Here is a 16927-nt window from a genome sequence, read left to right as displayed (position 1 = left end):
GAAGTGCAATATACTCAAAACATGAAAGGGTGTATTCTACCCGAGGCAGGTCCGAACATCCGCAGAGGTGTGCCTGAGCTGGAGTTTATGTACTGTAGGGTGGCTAGTTCCTTTCCGCTCCTCCATTTCCTTAACCCCCACCAACAGCGTGTGGCAACCCATCCAAATCTTGACCACGCCCAATGTTGCTTAACCTTGGAAATATTGCAGAATCCGGTGTTTCAACACGGCTACGGCCGTTGGCACTCGAACTTGTGCAAATGAAAAAACATACGGAGTGTGTCCAGTGTGTAGAAAGAAACCAGAAACTGAACTTTTTGTGTAAAAAAAAATCAAGATGTAAATCCTGTAACGAATGCAGAGGCTTTATTTACGTCATTTATTGTAGAACATAACCTGCCTATAAATTGTGCCGACCATTTGGTGCACTCTTTTAGCAAAATGCTTTCCGATTCGGAAATTGCTAAATGATACGTGCGTGCGCGTGTGCTAGAATGAAAACAGTGGCTATTATTACAGAAATGTGCATGGAAGAAAGGAAGAAAATTGTATCACATTTGCAGGTGAATGCATTTTCTGTTGCTACTGATGGTAGCAATAAAAGCGACTTGAAGATATATCCCATTGTTGTAACATTTTTTAGGCCTGAACTCAATGAAATTCAGAGTTGTCTACTCTCTGTGCCTAATTTAGAAGGGGATGCTACTGGAGCTAACATTGCCAATCTTTTGCTCTCAACTTTTCGGGAATTCTGCATTCCATTAAACTGCCTAGCTCTTGGTGCTGATAATGCTCCAGTAATGGTAGGATTAAAGAATGGTGTGGCAGGATGTTTGAAGCGGGAAAATAGGAACATAATCATCGTAGGCTGCTCTTGTCACCTAATTAATCTTGCTGCCGAGAAGGGTGCGGCGTGCTTGCCCGTAAATGTAGATGAAAGTATAATTGATATATTTTATTATCTGGAAAGGAGTGCAAAGAGGAAAGAAAAGTTCAGAGAATTTCAGACTTTACACAACACTGAGATCAGGAAAATTCTGAAGCATGTGCCTACTCGATGGTTGTCACTAAGAAGGTGTTAAGATAGGATTTTTCTACGGTGGGACCCTTTGGTTACTTTATTCAGGGGCAAAATTGTTAGTAAGGATACTCAGATGGAAAATTTGAAGGCTTGCAAAATTCCTAAGCCCAGTGCAGATGTCTTGTTTATCTGAAAAGGTGAAGCATTGTCATAACATTTCGCCACATTCCTCATTTAAAAGGAAAACCCAGTCATCTGGTTCACCCAAAAAAAAAAAATATATATAAAGAAACTACTGATGACACTAAGAGCCATGCTTGTCACGTGAAGAAAGACTGTTCATGTTCCTTTCATCAAATTTACTTTTTTTTTTTTTTTTTTTTTAGGATGATTGTGATGATAGGGAACTCTGCGTTTGTTTTAGTGAACACTTTAGAAGTCTGAGGAAAAGTGCATGTTCTTTAAGTCTGCTAGAAAGTGTTTCTCTTCATCATGTGACTACATGGTACGCAAATTTCCGTTCAAAGATGAATTTTTAATTATTGCAGAAGTTGCAGATCGTCGCTGCCAGGACAAAACCTCCTATGTGAAATAGCTTAGAACTTTGGCCAGTAAGGTTCTGTCATCTAAGGTGCAATATTGTGTGAATATGGTCAAGGCATTCTCGCTCTTCATAACGTATGTGCTGTCAGTGTATCTCTAAAAATATTTTCACATAGGAGGTTTTGTCCCGGCAACGACGAGATATTTCTGCTATAAGTAAGGTGTCATTTTCTAGCCTTAGATTTTTCATTAACAAGTTTCCGAACATTCTGAAACGGAACATTTAGATAAAGAAACTAATGTTCTGCACTCCCATTTCTGTAACGTTCAGCTCGAAGAACCAGACCTGGAAAAGGGAAGAATTAATGTTCAGTGGGCATTGCTACATCAGATGAAATCAGCTGGTGGTGTACTTAAATATGATCGACTCTCTAAGGTGATGCATGCTATTATCAATTCCACATAGCAATACAGAATGTGAAAGGATTTTTAGCAGTCACAAAGACAAAAACACATTTCAGATCCTTGCTGTTTGAACAAACTTTGGGTAAACTTATAACCTTAAAATCAGTTCAGCAAGGCAAGTGCTTTAAGCAAAAATTTAGTTCCAAGTTTCTGGAAAGGCTAAGTCAGCTACGGGTGTGTTGTACAACAATTAGTCGTAATGTGTTCAGCCCGTTGAAGGATGAGAAGTCACACATGTTCTTAAAGTTCAGGTATGTCCAGTATTCATTATTTACATATAAATAATGAAAAATACATATGTAGGCCAAATAGAGTTGTAAATGTATTGAATTGTAATGAATTAGTACATGTTCTGCCATCAGTGATGTCGTAATCATGATTCGCTGCCAAATTTTCCCTGATTTTTTTTACTCTTGAAAGTTGGCATGTCTGTATTTACTTTTAGTTACTTTTCAGTAAAAAACTTGATAGCTGGAAAAATTCTACACTAGTAGAAAGTTGAAGACAATGAAAATCTGATATTGATGAGTACTGGAAACCATTTATTAATCTAGAAATTCTTTATGGGAAGCTGAAATATTCCAGAATACAGTTGTGGAGAGAGGTTTCCTCCATTCAGGCAGAATTTTGACTTACGACAAAACATCCATGTCGTTACAGATATTAAATACAAGAATAAATATTGAATTGGCTTTAAAGACCTGCAACACAAACAGGGATGCTTCAAAAATGTGTGACACAAACAGGAGTTGATGTCATTGACAAGCAGTGGTGAGATCTGCTGATTTTACATATAGAAAAAAGAAAATGGAACATCGAATGAACTTGAAAATGAGAGAACAGAACTGTATCAAAATGGAAAAAGAATGTGAACTTCATAATAAGAAATGCAATTTAAATATTAAAGAGCTTGGTGATTTCGAAATGCTATTATCAAAATGCTTCTTTGAAGAAGTTGACCTCCCTCCCAATGATACGGAACATTTCAATGCCGCAGTACCCAGAGGATGGAGGTTGTTGAGGTGTGTAGACAAAGCAAATGCAGAGATCTCTTTAAAAATTAAGTGCTGAGTTTAGCTTAAAGCATTTTCAAACATTTATAGTAGACTCCCAAGAATGTTGTTCATATTCATATTCTACTCCTTAGCCCGGTTTCCGTATATGGTGACGGGGATGAGACAAGATGAAATTTTTATGGCTTTTTTTTTTTTTTTTTTTTTCACGGTCATATGCCCTTCCCGGGGTGCTGTTACATTTTTTTCACGGTCCCGATTCTATCCCGAATGAGCTATGGTTCAGCAACAAGATCTACGCTGAAACTTTGATAGTATTCGCCATAGCGGTGTTAGGCTGGCTACCAGAGCTTTCCATACTAGCCCCATTCCCAGGCTATCAATGCAATGCCACCAACCAATACCACCACCAACCAATACCACCAGGGGTACCAAAACCGGCCATATGCCACATGGCTGGTTAGGATTCTAATTTCCCCTGTGGGTGGGGGACGCAGGCAAAGAATACACCCACGGTATCCCCTGCCTGTCGTAAGAGGCAACTAATAGGGGCGAGCAAGGGATGAGCGAATTAGAACCATGGGACTAATTGTAATAAGTACCATCATGCAGGGAACACCATGGGTCGCCTTTACTTGCGCGTAGGTACACAATAGATTTGTGATTAGTAACAAATACAGTAGAGACAATACACGACACTTACGGATTTCGCCTTGCTAAAATGGGAGACAATTCGACGGTGGCGCTCCTAGTGACTTGACCTGAACAAATCGCGCTAAATTCAAATATCAATGGAAATGTATATACGGAAATGGATAAATAAATTACGTCTAGAAAGAAAGTGGTATTGAGATATTAACTTTGAAGTTGCTAAAGCAATTCTGGATAAATGAATGAAGAATTATTTAAAAGGTTATTATTTAAAGACTGAAATTAGACATATAAACAAGGTGTGAAATGGACTGCTGTGAAATGGCTTGATCTTTCATTTGTGCATTACTTTTTTTTAGCTTTAGCATACCTGCCTGAAATCTTACGGTTGGATTTGTCTTTTTCCTCATTTAAAAACATTGTACCATCACATTAAGACATTTGTCAATAAAAATATCGGCACATTCCTTACACATATGATGCAATGAAATAACACTTAATAGCTGGACAATTTTCCTCTTAACATGAAGTTAATAGCTGGACAATTTTCCTCTTATCATGAAGCCTACTAACAGAAAGAAAATCTATAAAATCGCGGCTTTAATCTGAGAAGAGGGATAAAAGAAAGAAAAGTTTGAAAATGTTGTCGATAGTGATGCTTTGAGGAATATTTACATACAATTAGAGTAAAAATGTAACATACCCTTGGCTGTATAGTCGAGGACTTTTAAAGTCGCTGGCCTGGAAATGATCTGAACAGATCTTATAATTCTTATACAAGCGTAACGTCCCTTCTTTCTTGTACACTTTATCCAAATCGCTTCTGTGACATTTCAAAACCCACAGATCACACCTACAACAACACATCGGTATTGAAGGTTAACTGCTGCACTATACAATAAAATATGCGTATTATATTTTAAGCCCGTTAAAACATGGGTCGAGCAGGTCAGAAGATTATGAAGTACTATAAAAATCTCTGTCACTGGAAGAATATATATGCAAACACAATATTACTTACATGTTCTTGTCACGAGGGAACCTGAAGAACAACCGCGCATTTTTCTCTACTTCGTAATTACTGCAGCCAAACACAGCACATACCTTTCCCCTCATGTTGAGAGGAGATATCAAGGAATGACACACGCTACTATTTAATTATGTCAACTCACTGAGAACGCATAAATAACACCAAAAACTTCACACAAAAATGCACGTGCTCTTATGACAGATTCAGTACCGTTCAGCTAGAGTGAGCTCCAATAGCTGTCCCTCGATATCTCGCTCAGTGTCGTGTATTGTCTCTACTGTATTTGTTAGTAACAACAGTGTGTGAATCAGGGTGAGTTTTCCAGTATCTGTGATTAGTACCACTATATGAGGGACACCATGGGACTGCCTTGACTATGTGAGGAACACCATAGGTTTGTGTTACATGTGCATATTACATTACCTGTCACTAGTACCATTATGTGTGGAATACAGTGAGTCTACGCTACTTTTGATCAGTACTGCAACATGACAAATACCATGATTCTACTTTCCTAGCGGTAAGTACCATTCTGAGGGGCCTATGACCTGGATTTTGGACCCTTTTAGACTACAAGCATCATCGGTTCAGGATTGTGCTTTAGAAGCAGTCCCTTGGTCAGTAATACTATTGTTTAACACTAGTTTTTGGGAATGTGGGTCATTGCTGGTCGGATCCACTGATTGTTTTAAATTCATATCCATCCATTCATTCTTCGTAATCACATTTTGTACCATTAGCGGTCGATGACCTAGATGTTAGGCCCCTTTAAACAAGCATCATTACCATGAGGATTCTAATTGATAGCTTGTGTCGGAAGTTAGACATGGCTGTCGGCTGTTATCTTGAGCGAACCCATAGCGAAGTGTCTCCATGGCTAGTTCTGTGGCCGGATATACGGCTAGATCTGCTCCGTGGACCCAAGGTGGAAACGGGTGTCTCTGTTCATCAGAAGTATTTCCAGGACTTTGTTCACCAGTATCCAGCTGCACGCCATGTCGTTGTGGATGGTTCTAAGATTGGGGAAAATGTAGGATGCTCTTTCGTCTCAGATGATTAACACTAAGACCTCGTTTCCCAATGTGTGTTGAGTGTATACTGTGGAGCTTTTTGCTATCTTAGAAGCTCTGCAATTTGCAGTAGGTGACAAAAGAGACCACGTCTTGCATACAGACTCGTTAAGTTGTCTGCAGTCTATTGATGTCTCTTTCCCACTCTACCCACTGGTGCAACATATTCATGACCTTCTAGCCAGTTTGCGTGATGCCGGCACCAGAATCACTTTCGTGTGGCTCCCAAGCCACATTGGGATTGCAGGAAATTAACTTGCGGATGAATCTGCAAAAGAAGCAACACTTTTACCACCTATATCTATTAACGTACCTGCTACGGATATTTCTCAGCTATGTCGAACTATCTTATCATCCTGGAAATTAGTGTCTCTGTTATCCAAACTCCCAACAAGTTAAGAGCAATTAAAAAGATAACTGCCGTGTGGTGTAGTTTTATGTAGGCTGAGGATAGGTCACGGAAAATCTACACTCTTACCTCCTTAAGGGGGATGACACACACACACACACACACACACACCCCCCTCCAGTGTGTTCTTATGGTACCGAATTCACCATGGCCCAGATCCTCTCAGTGTGTGCCGATCTCTCTGGCCTAAGTCTGAACCTCGGTCTACAAGAGGCGCTCAAACTCATATTTGCAAATGACAGGAATACTACTGATCTCAGTGCACTCTTAAAAGGCCTCTAAATTTCATGTTTTCAGTGTTCTTTCCAGTTTAATAAAATTGTTCAATTATATTTCTTAATTCATTTTCAAAATTGTCCATTTAATAAGGAGTTTCAATTTTAGTTTTTTCCACTTAATTTGTTCAGAGAGGTTGGTTACTTAGTTTTACTTCCTCTTTAAATAACAATCACCACCACCAAACACCTCATATCAAGAAATTATCAAAGAAGACTGTTTAGTTATAGAAATTATAATTTTGTGTCTGCTGGAGACTGTAATCAACTTTCATTATTCTACAAAGGTGATCATCCTCATCATAGTAGAACACTAGTTAATGATTTCAAAATAATTAGATGGATAGGAGTAAATAATCCATTGAGGTAGACAAACTGAAAATTATTGGTTAGGCTATTTATTTAGATGCTTTCATATTGAGTTTTGAAAGATATGACAGTGTAAAGTATTTGGTAGTTTAATAATATTCAATTATCTGTTGAGTTAGTTGAGGATGGAATACAACTTGATGTGTCCATTTCCTGCACCAGTTGACAGTGTTAATATAGAGTAAAAGTATAAATTATGGTTGCAAATAATACAAAAGTCATACCTAATTCTGAAAGAAATTGGGAGAGGGAAGTGCATTTTGGAGCGCTGACTAAACCCCGTAGTATCGTATCATCATAAACCTACTGCCCTCTCATCACCCTGGCAAATTTATAGTAAGGCATGTCGCTGATATCCGTGGCATGCTCTCGTGCCAACCTATTGCAATTCTCCTCTATAATAATGGCTGTTCCTGTTCTTGTCCTTATCTGACGTAATACAAGCTGCATCTGATATTTTGATCAACAGAATCAAAATGGTAGCAAGATAAGGGTCTGTGGAGTTACTTTGAAATTTCCTTAAGAAAGTGTTTGCTTGGTATTTGCAGTTACGGGAAAGATTTTACCTGAGGATAGAAACTTCAGGGGCATCCATCACTGTTATTGAGAAATTAAAATACTTAGGTTTGGAATATTGAGACTGGAGAAAATGAACAAATTCAAGAAAATTGTCCAGAATTTTGCTTGGCATTTAAACAGTCACGATGGCTGTGGGATGATTTGTATAAAAAGGAACGAGGCATAAAAGTAAGAGAAACCAACAAAGTAGTGTTTTAATAAAATTTCAAAATTTCAGATTCTTGTCATGGCAGAAAGATTAGTTTTTCCTTATTTATTCTCCTTCCCCCTGTTTTAGCAGCGTGGCATGATAGTTGCGGTTTCTTAGCTGCTGGCTTTCTACCCAGATGGTCAAGATTCAATTTTATTTGCAAAATTGACTGAAGTTAATTTTTAGTTCCACTGCTTACCATGTAGAACAGGTAGATAGAGTACACTTAAAAGGAACAGGCTACTCTCCTCTGACTGCGATGCAGATGAAAAATTTGAACACATGCTTTTATTTTATTATTTGTATACTGTATTCACACATGCTTACATAGTAAGTTGATACTCTCCAACTGCTTCCTAAGCACATATATATCACTCTTCTTTGCCTCTTTTTTACCTGAGAATTTCTAATTCTAGTAGATAAATTTGATGGCTCCCCCACTTTATTACTGATTTTTAATTTAGCACTGCCCTGATTTGATTTATGGATACCCAAGGATAAAACACTCCTCATTTAAGGTTGTGTTCAAGTGACTGAAATGATTATTTCAAGTTAAACATATAGAAATGAACATTTAAAAGAAATTACTTTTTTTTTTTTTACTTTCCTGTAGTGTTATGTTAAATTGACCTTACTTGTCATTTCAGTATTGATTTAGCCTGCATGTCATCTACAGTTCTCTGTAAAATATATTTTATGCATGATTTATGTAAATTTTTTGTCATTTATTTTGTGCTTTTTGTGGAACTTGAGCTAACTTAATATTCACGAAGGGTAAAAGTCAACAGTAGGTGGATAATGAGTGAGGTCTTTTTAGATTTATTAACTAGGTGTTATAGAACTAGTTATGGAAACCCATTAAAAGGAAAACATGTTTGTAATAGGTTAGTAATTCAGATTATTTCTGATAATTGCCTTGTAGTTAACATTTGTTATGTGCAATACTTTCTGCTTTGTTTTGCACTGCTGTGAATTCAAATTAAAAAAGAGTGTTTTAAATCACTAGCTCAATATCAACTGAAGATGTAGAATTGCAATGTAGCTTAAACTTTAAAGAAATTGGTACAGAATATGAAAAGGATGCTGGGGTGTATCAAGGCAATTATCCAGACCGACGCTGTTGAACGATCTTCAGCTTGCAGTTATTGATATGGTCTCTGATATATTTATTATTGTTCTCTTGAAAGGAAATTAAAAATGAGTTTCAAAGTGCCTAATTCAGTGTCCATCTACTGTCAAAATGGGAACCTTAGTGCATGGAATAAGAAAAATGTATTATTGAAAAACTTAATATTGTTACTAATGTAAAATAAAATGTTGACATATTTCATTATATATACTGTCTTCTCTTTGATATATACTCAATGAAAGTAAAAGCTTCTCTTTTATTGAAATGAATTTTCGAAATAATTTTGCTGTGACTTATAGTAGTAGTGCTGTTCGTAACAGTAATGTTTGGATACATGCTAATGTGAATACACCCTATTGTTGTATGATAGTTTAACAGATTGTTTGCTTTAGCCTGCTCATGTGGTGTGGTACAGGTGAGTAGTTCTAAAGTAAATTCATAAATCCATGATCAATGATAGTACTTTTTAAAGCCTATTTTAATTGATTTAGAATGACATTGTTAGTATTTTTTTCCTACATTACATTTTTCATAATTTTTCTTAAATTGACAGTTTTTTATTGCTACCCAAGTTGTGTAACAATTTTATTGACATTTTTTTTCTTAAGTTTCTGGTTGTATGAATGTCTTACTGTGAGGTAATGAATGTACGCACAGATTAATTCAGAAAGGGTGAAGTATACCAGAGTTTTCACTATTCAGGCATTGTGCTATGGAATTGGCACTACCATTGACTTCCTGTGTTTCTCGATGATGATGATGTTCCTCCACTTGAAATGAGATGAGCAAAAGGTTCATTTTTGGGAAAATTTCTTTAATAAAAAATTTACGATGCAAGAATTTTGAAGGGAAATCAAAATAAAAGGGCTGAAAGGTAATATTTGTCAGGTATATCTTGTATATTGAAGGCTGTAGACTGTTTGGGCCCTTTATTAAAAGCGTAAAATATTGCCTGTTTAAATTGAAAATAGAGTTGTTAAACCCGGGTGGTGTTCCTCATGTTACTACTGTACATACTGTGGCATGGCAAAAGCTAAAAGCTCCTTGGTGATCAGAATTTATAATCAGACCCTGAGATCATCAAAGCCAAATTTTTAATGAGTGACCTCTAGGTGTAACCTGTCAGGCTGAAATCAGTGTTCCTGATGTACCAACTTACCTAGAGCTCTCTCATTTTCTAATTTTACACTTTACAGTATTTGGTATGTATGGTATTTTAACTCTGATGACTGGTGCAATTATCAATAATGGTATTGTAAATGTTAAATTGCTTCTCAAAATTTTTCCTTGTCCCTCATTATGAACATTCTACTCTAGAAATTATTGCATATGCCAGCCTGAATCAACTGTATACCTTGGTATGCTGACTCTAGGTTGCAATTAAATTATACATTCTTCAGAATAATCTCTTGTCACCAAAAAAAGGGGAGAGTATGTTATTTTTCAATTACAATACCTCCATCAGAAATGAAACAAAGGAAGGATGAGATATCAAACAAGTTTATTTTTTCCCTGTTCACATCGGAAATGTTTTTCCACCTATTGAAGTAAATGCCTGAAAAGTTCTGGATATTTTTGACTGATGTTTCTTTAACTTTTCCCAATACAATTATACTGTTGGTAACATAAAATAGGTTGTAAGCTCCTGCAATGTGTCATTTGAATTTCTCTCCCTGTAAAGTTTGTTCATGGTTACTTTAAGTTGTATATTTTAATTATCAAGTGTAAATGGGCAAAATAATATTTTCAGCTTAAAAGTTGTATAATGTACATGTAAAGCCATTATTTTGTATAATATTATGGAGAAAGTTCAGTTAGTGAATGTTATTTATAAAAGTTGTTTTAAGAATATTTGTGCAAAATCTGTGTCGATTGGTATTTCAAAGACTAGCCAAAAATTTTGTCCAGCCAAGATGATTTTGATTTTGTTAAGAAATATTTTGAACTTCCTCACCTCCAAGTTTGCTCAGTTTTTTTTTTTCCTGAAAAGAAAGCCAGGCTCACATGGAGCACTGGCTTTTTGAGTCCAGCGGTAGGTTCAATCTCAGCTGTATAAAGTGGTATTCGAACGTGTTCGAATGCGCCAGTTTCATGTTGGTGGATTTTCTGGTATATCAACTATTTGAAAACAGTCATAATCATTTTACAGTTCCAGTTTCTCGTGTACTGTTGGTGAGCCTCTTCCACTCTGTCTTATTGAGATATGTTCTGTTGTTCATGACATCTTCCAGCGTCCTTCCCCGATCTGCAATGTCCATCTATACGATGTCCATCCAGTACGTTCTTGTTCTTCCCATCATCTGTTTTTCTGCCGCATGTCTCTCCAAGTTAACATAAGCTGTCCTAATTGGCTCCATCCTCATCACATGCCCAAACCACCTCAATCTGGACATGCAAACCTGATCTGTTTCAATCCCAGCTTCCTTTCTAACAATGTCATTCCTTAACTTGTCCAGTTATTATTATTTTTTTAAATTGTGGACTTCAGGAACTTCATCTCAGATCCCTGCAACCTTGATGAGTCCTTAGTGATAGTGCAGGTTTCGATACTGTATAAGTAGTAATAAAAACCAGTAACGTAATTATCATTATTCCTGCTAAGAAAATATACAGAACATTTTGGGCAGCCCATATGTGAATAATTGCTATTACTTCCTTTCTGTAAAGTGTCTTCATCCATCTTCCTGCCTTTATAGTTACATTGCTATTAAACTGCCTTATTTAAATAGTAATCATTAATATAATTGTGTTTCTGTTTCAGGACTGCTGCGCTACAAGGTGGACTTCCAGAGCATGCAGTTGGATGAACTGGACGATGGTTTATATGATATTGATGACTATTAGGAAATATTTTTGTCTGCACTGTTGTGTTCTCGAAAGCTGGATAGCAAAGCATTATTCATGCCACCACGTTTTTGTCTTTCTTCCGCTGCACAACCACACAACACCTGCCAATTGGTACACGTTTTCTAACTTGCAGGAAAAGCATTGTAAATGGTATATTCCCCAAGTTACAATTTCAGTATTTCTATTTATACATAAATTATACTATACAAAAGCGTGGTGTATTTTTTTATTTGGTATCCAACTGATGTGAATGGAAAGCCACCAAACCGATGTGATGGATGGATGCTGTGGTTGCCTTTGTTGGAATGAGGCGAAGACGTGTATGTGACTTCATGTGACCTCATTTATGCCAAGTGTATGTGCACATGTCAACGTGATTCCTTAAGCCGCCTGGGAATGAATTTGAATTGAACGAAGAATGATGAAATTTGCACCTTGTTGCATACGTTTAATTGTCCATGATAATTTTTTTAATTGTTATTATTATTAAACAGAACGATAATACTGGACTAGTAGCTCTATAATAGGTTCATCAGAGTTGTAAATATTGTGGTTCCCAATATTGCTGCATTTCCAAATCAGTTATTTATCTGTTCATGATGGAACATTACAAGCTAGTTCATGCTTCTCAACAAGCCTCAGGGGAGAGCTGGTTGCCCTGGATGTTGTTACACGTGCAATTCATAGTTAACTATTTCTCTCCTGCTTCCAACTTTGTTCACACGAAGCAGTCATTGTGTACATGTGTCTTGTGAACAAAGTCTGGGCCAGGTGTGTTTTTCCACACCTGGAGATCTGTTATCGAGTTACGTTGGTTTTCATACAATATTTATACAGCATTATTTTTAAGATTGAGGTTACTAGTGAAACATAATTTTTCTGTATTTAAAATAAAAATAGGGAGGGGGGACAAGTTATTGAGAAAAATTTAAATTTTATTTTTAGTTTTTGTTATTTTCTTTTTTGAAGAAATATACTCTTACATTACCTTGCAGATGGAAAGAGGAGATAAAACATTAATTTTTAAATGTATTTTGTAAGCTTGCTTCAATGTGGTGTTTTATCAATGACCAATTTTCCTCTGTGCAATAGCATATTTGGTAAACTGGTATGAGCAGAAATATGAATTTTACAGTGATCACCTTTTAAGTGATTTGTTCAGTTTTGGTTTTTTTCATACATTTTTGGCTGAATTAAATTTAAAGTGCTAGAAGCTAGTGAATGTGTTTTAACTCCAATCCTGTTGTTTTATATGCAATCCTCAGACTGGAGTATGCGTCGCCCCTGTTGTCTGGGGTTTTTGCTCATGCAACACTCAATATTCAGGGGAGTAACATTCTATTTAAAATAGAATAAAATACAAGACTTGTGTAAATTTAGCATGACGTGTATTTTTTTAACTGTGCTGCTGTCTCACAGTAATTGAGCAAATTATATTAAAAGAAATTGATAAAACTGGTCCATTGTGCCTGCCTTATTGGTTTGTTCTAGTACCTTCTACTGGTACTGTAAAATAGTTTCAAAATTTTATGCTGGTCCTGCTGTGAATTTTAGACAGAATAATCTAGAATGAATTCTCGATGGTGGTTACCCTGTTGCACCATTTAGTAAATACATTCCTCTGAAACCACAATATAACACGTATTATTCATGTTTTGGAGACCTGTGCCCATATGTACATAATGTTGAATTGGAAATTGACTTTACAGGCAAAGCAAATTTATGTGCCATAGTGGTTTCCTATATTGGACACAAAGCAAATACGTATTTTGAAAAGCTCATATATATATATATATATTCCTTATGTAGTAGCATGGTTTAACATAGTTCATCTACATATACTGCAGGAGCCTGGTTAAACGTGGTTGGTTTCACTGCGGATTTGAATTGAACACGGTCAAAAGTACTGTATGTCTCTGAAAAACAATAATCAATAAACTTCTTTTTTAATGTAGTAAGGAACTGCATAGAAGGATTCTGCATTACAGTCTATAACTGTTACTGACTCTGCACTAAACAGTATTTGAAGAGATGACTGGATAGTGCTTTACAAACTGCATGCCTGTGTATTAACACAAATAATGGGATATGAACAATTGGCTAAGCTTTTGTGTACATTGGGGAAAGTTAAGAAGACTTTACTCCAGAGCTGATCCTGGATTGGAAGGGTCAAAATGGATATGGCAGAACTGAGCTCACTGTTGAAGATGCACAGGACAGGGTGCTGTGGGAACTTCGCTGTCATGTACAGACTCCGCATAGGAACAAGGCGTGGAAGAAGAAGAAGATGATGATGATGATGTAGATCTTACGAGTCTGTTCTTGACTAATGAAGTGTAAGATTAAAATGATCAAATCCAAGCTGGATTTGTACAGAATTGCAACACAACCAGTGCAGCTCGTCACCCTGCTTTTACTCGATGAATACTGTGAAAGAGCAAGCCAAGCCACTCCACGCTTTCCTGGAACTCAACAAGGCCTTGTATCACATAATACACAATCTGATTTAGCCAGTTTTAGTTACTGTATTTCTATGTCCCCACACATAGGGGTGATTTCACAATGTATTTCCAGAAATGTCATTCAGGAATTTTGAGAAGCTGTTGGCAGTTATCAGCTTATTGCTGATTCCGGGTGATGGCTTGTTCATATGGATTTACTTGTCGACTTTTGTGCGTTATGAGTTGTGGAAATGCATAGAAACTGTAGTTTTGGAATCAACATGATTGCTGGCGAGGGAATGGATTTTGAGCACTTTGTTCAGAACATAATTTTGTATCATTGAAGGTTGTCTGAAGCCTTTGCTTTCAAGGCTAGTTTCTCCAGCCCTGAATCACTTGCACTCATTTATGCTCTTCTAATATTTTGCCTGTAAGATGACCTTTGTTTTCGAGGTATGGGCTGCAACGTAATGAATGTGATTCGGGGCCGCCTGTAAATATGAAATAGACAAGAAAAGGTTCCACCTTATCAATACAATTTTATTATTGTAAGAATTAGCTTACAGGACCGGTTTCGACTTTTAAACAGTCATCAGCTGTACGTGAATACCTTTACATTTGTGTCAAGCATTAGTTAATATGCCCTTTTCTAAAGGGAGATGCCATAGGGAAGCATCATGTCTAAGTGTCCAAATTGGGCATGTTGAATGTGAATGGTTATATATTATAATTCAGGTACTTAGGTATAGAGCTCTCTCTTTCAGGACTAGAATTTGTTTATAAAACTTAACTTAAGCTTAAATCTAAATTACAAATACATTAAACACATTAATATACAGAGTACATGTTAAAATCCTTTAAATAATGAATATAAAACATTTCATAGAAATAAGTGTATGCGTCATGTTCTTGTTTGAGCCCAATGTTGTAAATAGTTTAGTGCTTGCATTCGTAGGGAATGCTGTAGCTCTCTTAAGAAGTCTTATTGTATGTTTAAATGTCTTCACTTGTGTGTGTGGTGAAAAGCTTCTATTGTTAACAAAATCCTGTTATATAGACGGAGGTAAGTTTGTGCAGCTGTAAGTGGAATATTATCTTTAAGTATTGGAGGAAGTTGTGGTCTTGGTTGTACGTAAGTATTTCTTGATGCAGAGTGATGGCTCCTTCCACGACACAATCTACCAACAGGGCCTACCAATGGGGTCTCCTGCTTCTGGCATACTGGCAGAAATTTACATAGACTACTTAAAATACACATCTATCAGCAAAATAGATAATATATTCTTTTGGTGCAGATTTGTTGACAACATTTTCATCATCATTGATAATAAGATCCACTGACGAAAATACCATATTTGATAGACTTAACACAATAGACCCCTGCATAAAATTTACTAAATAAATGGAAAACAATCACACCTTGAACTATTCAGATATAAAAATAACTAGACACGAAAACCACGTATCATACAAAATATAGCGAAAACCCACACATACATTGAACACGATCAAAATAGATTCCATCCATCCCAATACTCATAAAAAAGCAGCTTATTACAGCATGATCTATAGAGCTTTTAATATACCGTTAACAGAAGATGACTTAAAACAGGAAATACGACTAATCCAAGAAATAGCTGAAAATAACGGATACAAGAAAGAAATGGTCAATACAATTATTCATAAAATCAAATCTCAACCAAAAACCAGATTGACAAAAATAGACAAACAAAAAAAGGATAACGTATTATTTACTTTCAACAACGCACACATTTATCCCATAATTAACATCTTCAAAAAAACATAAAAATAACATTCAAGACCATGCACAGTAGCACTAACATCTTGCACAATACCAAGATAATCAACAGTAACAAGTACAATCAGTCAGGAGTATATCGTATCAGATGTAAGAATTGTGAAACCAGCTATGTTGGACGTACCGGTAGAAACTTCACAATCCGATATAATGAACACTTAAATGGATGAACACTTAAATGCAGTAAAACATATAATCATTTTTCTGCAATAGGCCAGCACATCAAAGAATATAAACACAGCTTCACGAACATTGCAAATGATATGAAAATATTAAATATAAATCCTAAAGGCCCCTTGTTCAGTATAACAGAAGAGCTTTACATATTGTTGGACCAATACGCCAATCTCAATTACAATATAAATGAAATCACAGAAAAAACTAATACCATTTTCAATAAAGCCATCCCCGCTTTAAAAAATGACTATCTCAGAGTAATCAAAAAACAAAACATAACACACGTCGTAGTACCATCCAACGACACGCCCAACTCCGCCCCTACCCCCACAAAAGCAACTCTCCCCACCGCTCTACCCATTCCCCTCGCAGCAGCAGACACAAACCTAAAGAGAACGCGATACAGTACACGCCAAGCTCTCAAATCCAACGCAACTCAACCACGACAGCAATAGTAAGTACACATTCACATTAACACATACAGGCATTCCTTCAGCATTTTAACTCTACTCATACTTTATTTTCGTCTTCCACAGATAGTATATATCACCATACAGTTATAGACGAGGAAGGAGCCACCACTCTGCATCAAGAAATACTTACGTACAACCAAGACCACAACTTCCTCCAATACTTAAAGACAATATTCCACTCACAGCTGCACATACTTACCTCCGTCTATGTAACTGGATTTTGTTAACAATAGAAGCTTTTCACCACACACACAAGTGAAGACATTTAAACATACAATAAGACTTCCTAAGAGAACTACAGTATTGCTTACGAACGCAAGCACTAAACTATTTACATCATTGGGCTCAAACAAGAACATGACGCATACATTTATTTCTATGAAATGTTTTATATTCATTATTTAAAGGATTTTAACATGTACTGTG

The 16927-nt window shown here is 36.4% G+C and overlaps 1 protein-coding gene across 2 annotated transcripts in view; it reads left to right on the top strand.

Annotated features, from left to right (window-relative positions):
* The window catches only part of eRF1 (eukaryotic release factor 1), a 226314-nt gene extending 213264 nt beyond the window's left edge, over positions 1-13050 (top strand). For both annotated transcript variants that reach the window (XM_067152373.2, XM_067152372.2), the window contains one exon: positions 11506-13050. Coding sequence is in view for 1 of the 2 variants with exons in the window: in XM_067152372.2 (XP_067008473.1) it covers positions 11506-11588 (83 nt within the window). In the remaining variant the exon portion in view is untranslated. The remainder of the gene's footprint in view (positions 1-11505) is intronic.
* The last annotated feature ends 3877 nt before the right edge of the window (positions 13051-16927 follow it).

Source organism: Anabrus simplex, chromosome 8, assembly GCF_040414725.1.
Source record: "Anabrus simplex isolate iqAnaSimp1 chromosome 8, ASM4041472v1, whole genome shotgun sequence".
NCBI lineage: Eukaryota > Metazoa > Arthropoda > Insecta > Orthoptera > Tettigoniidae > Anabrus > Anabrus simplex.
The sequence above is the reverse complement of the archived record's forward strand: the minus strand, read 5'-3'. Positions and strand labels throughout refer to the sequence as shown.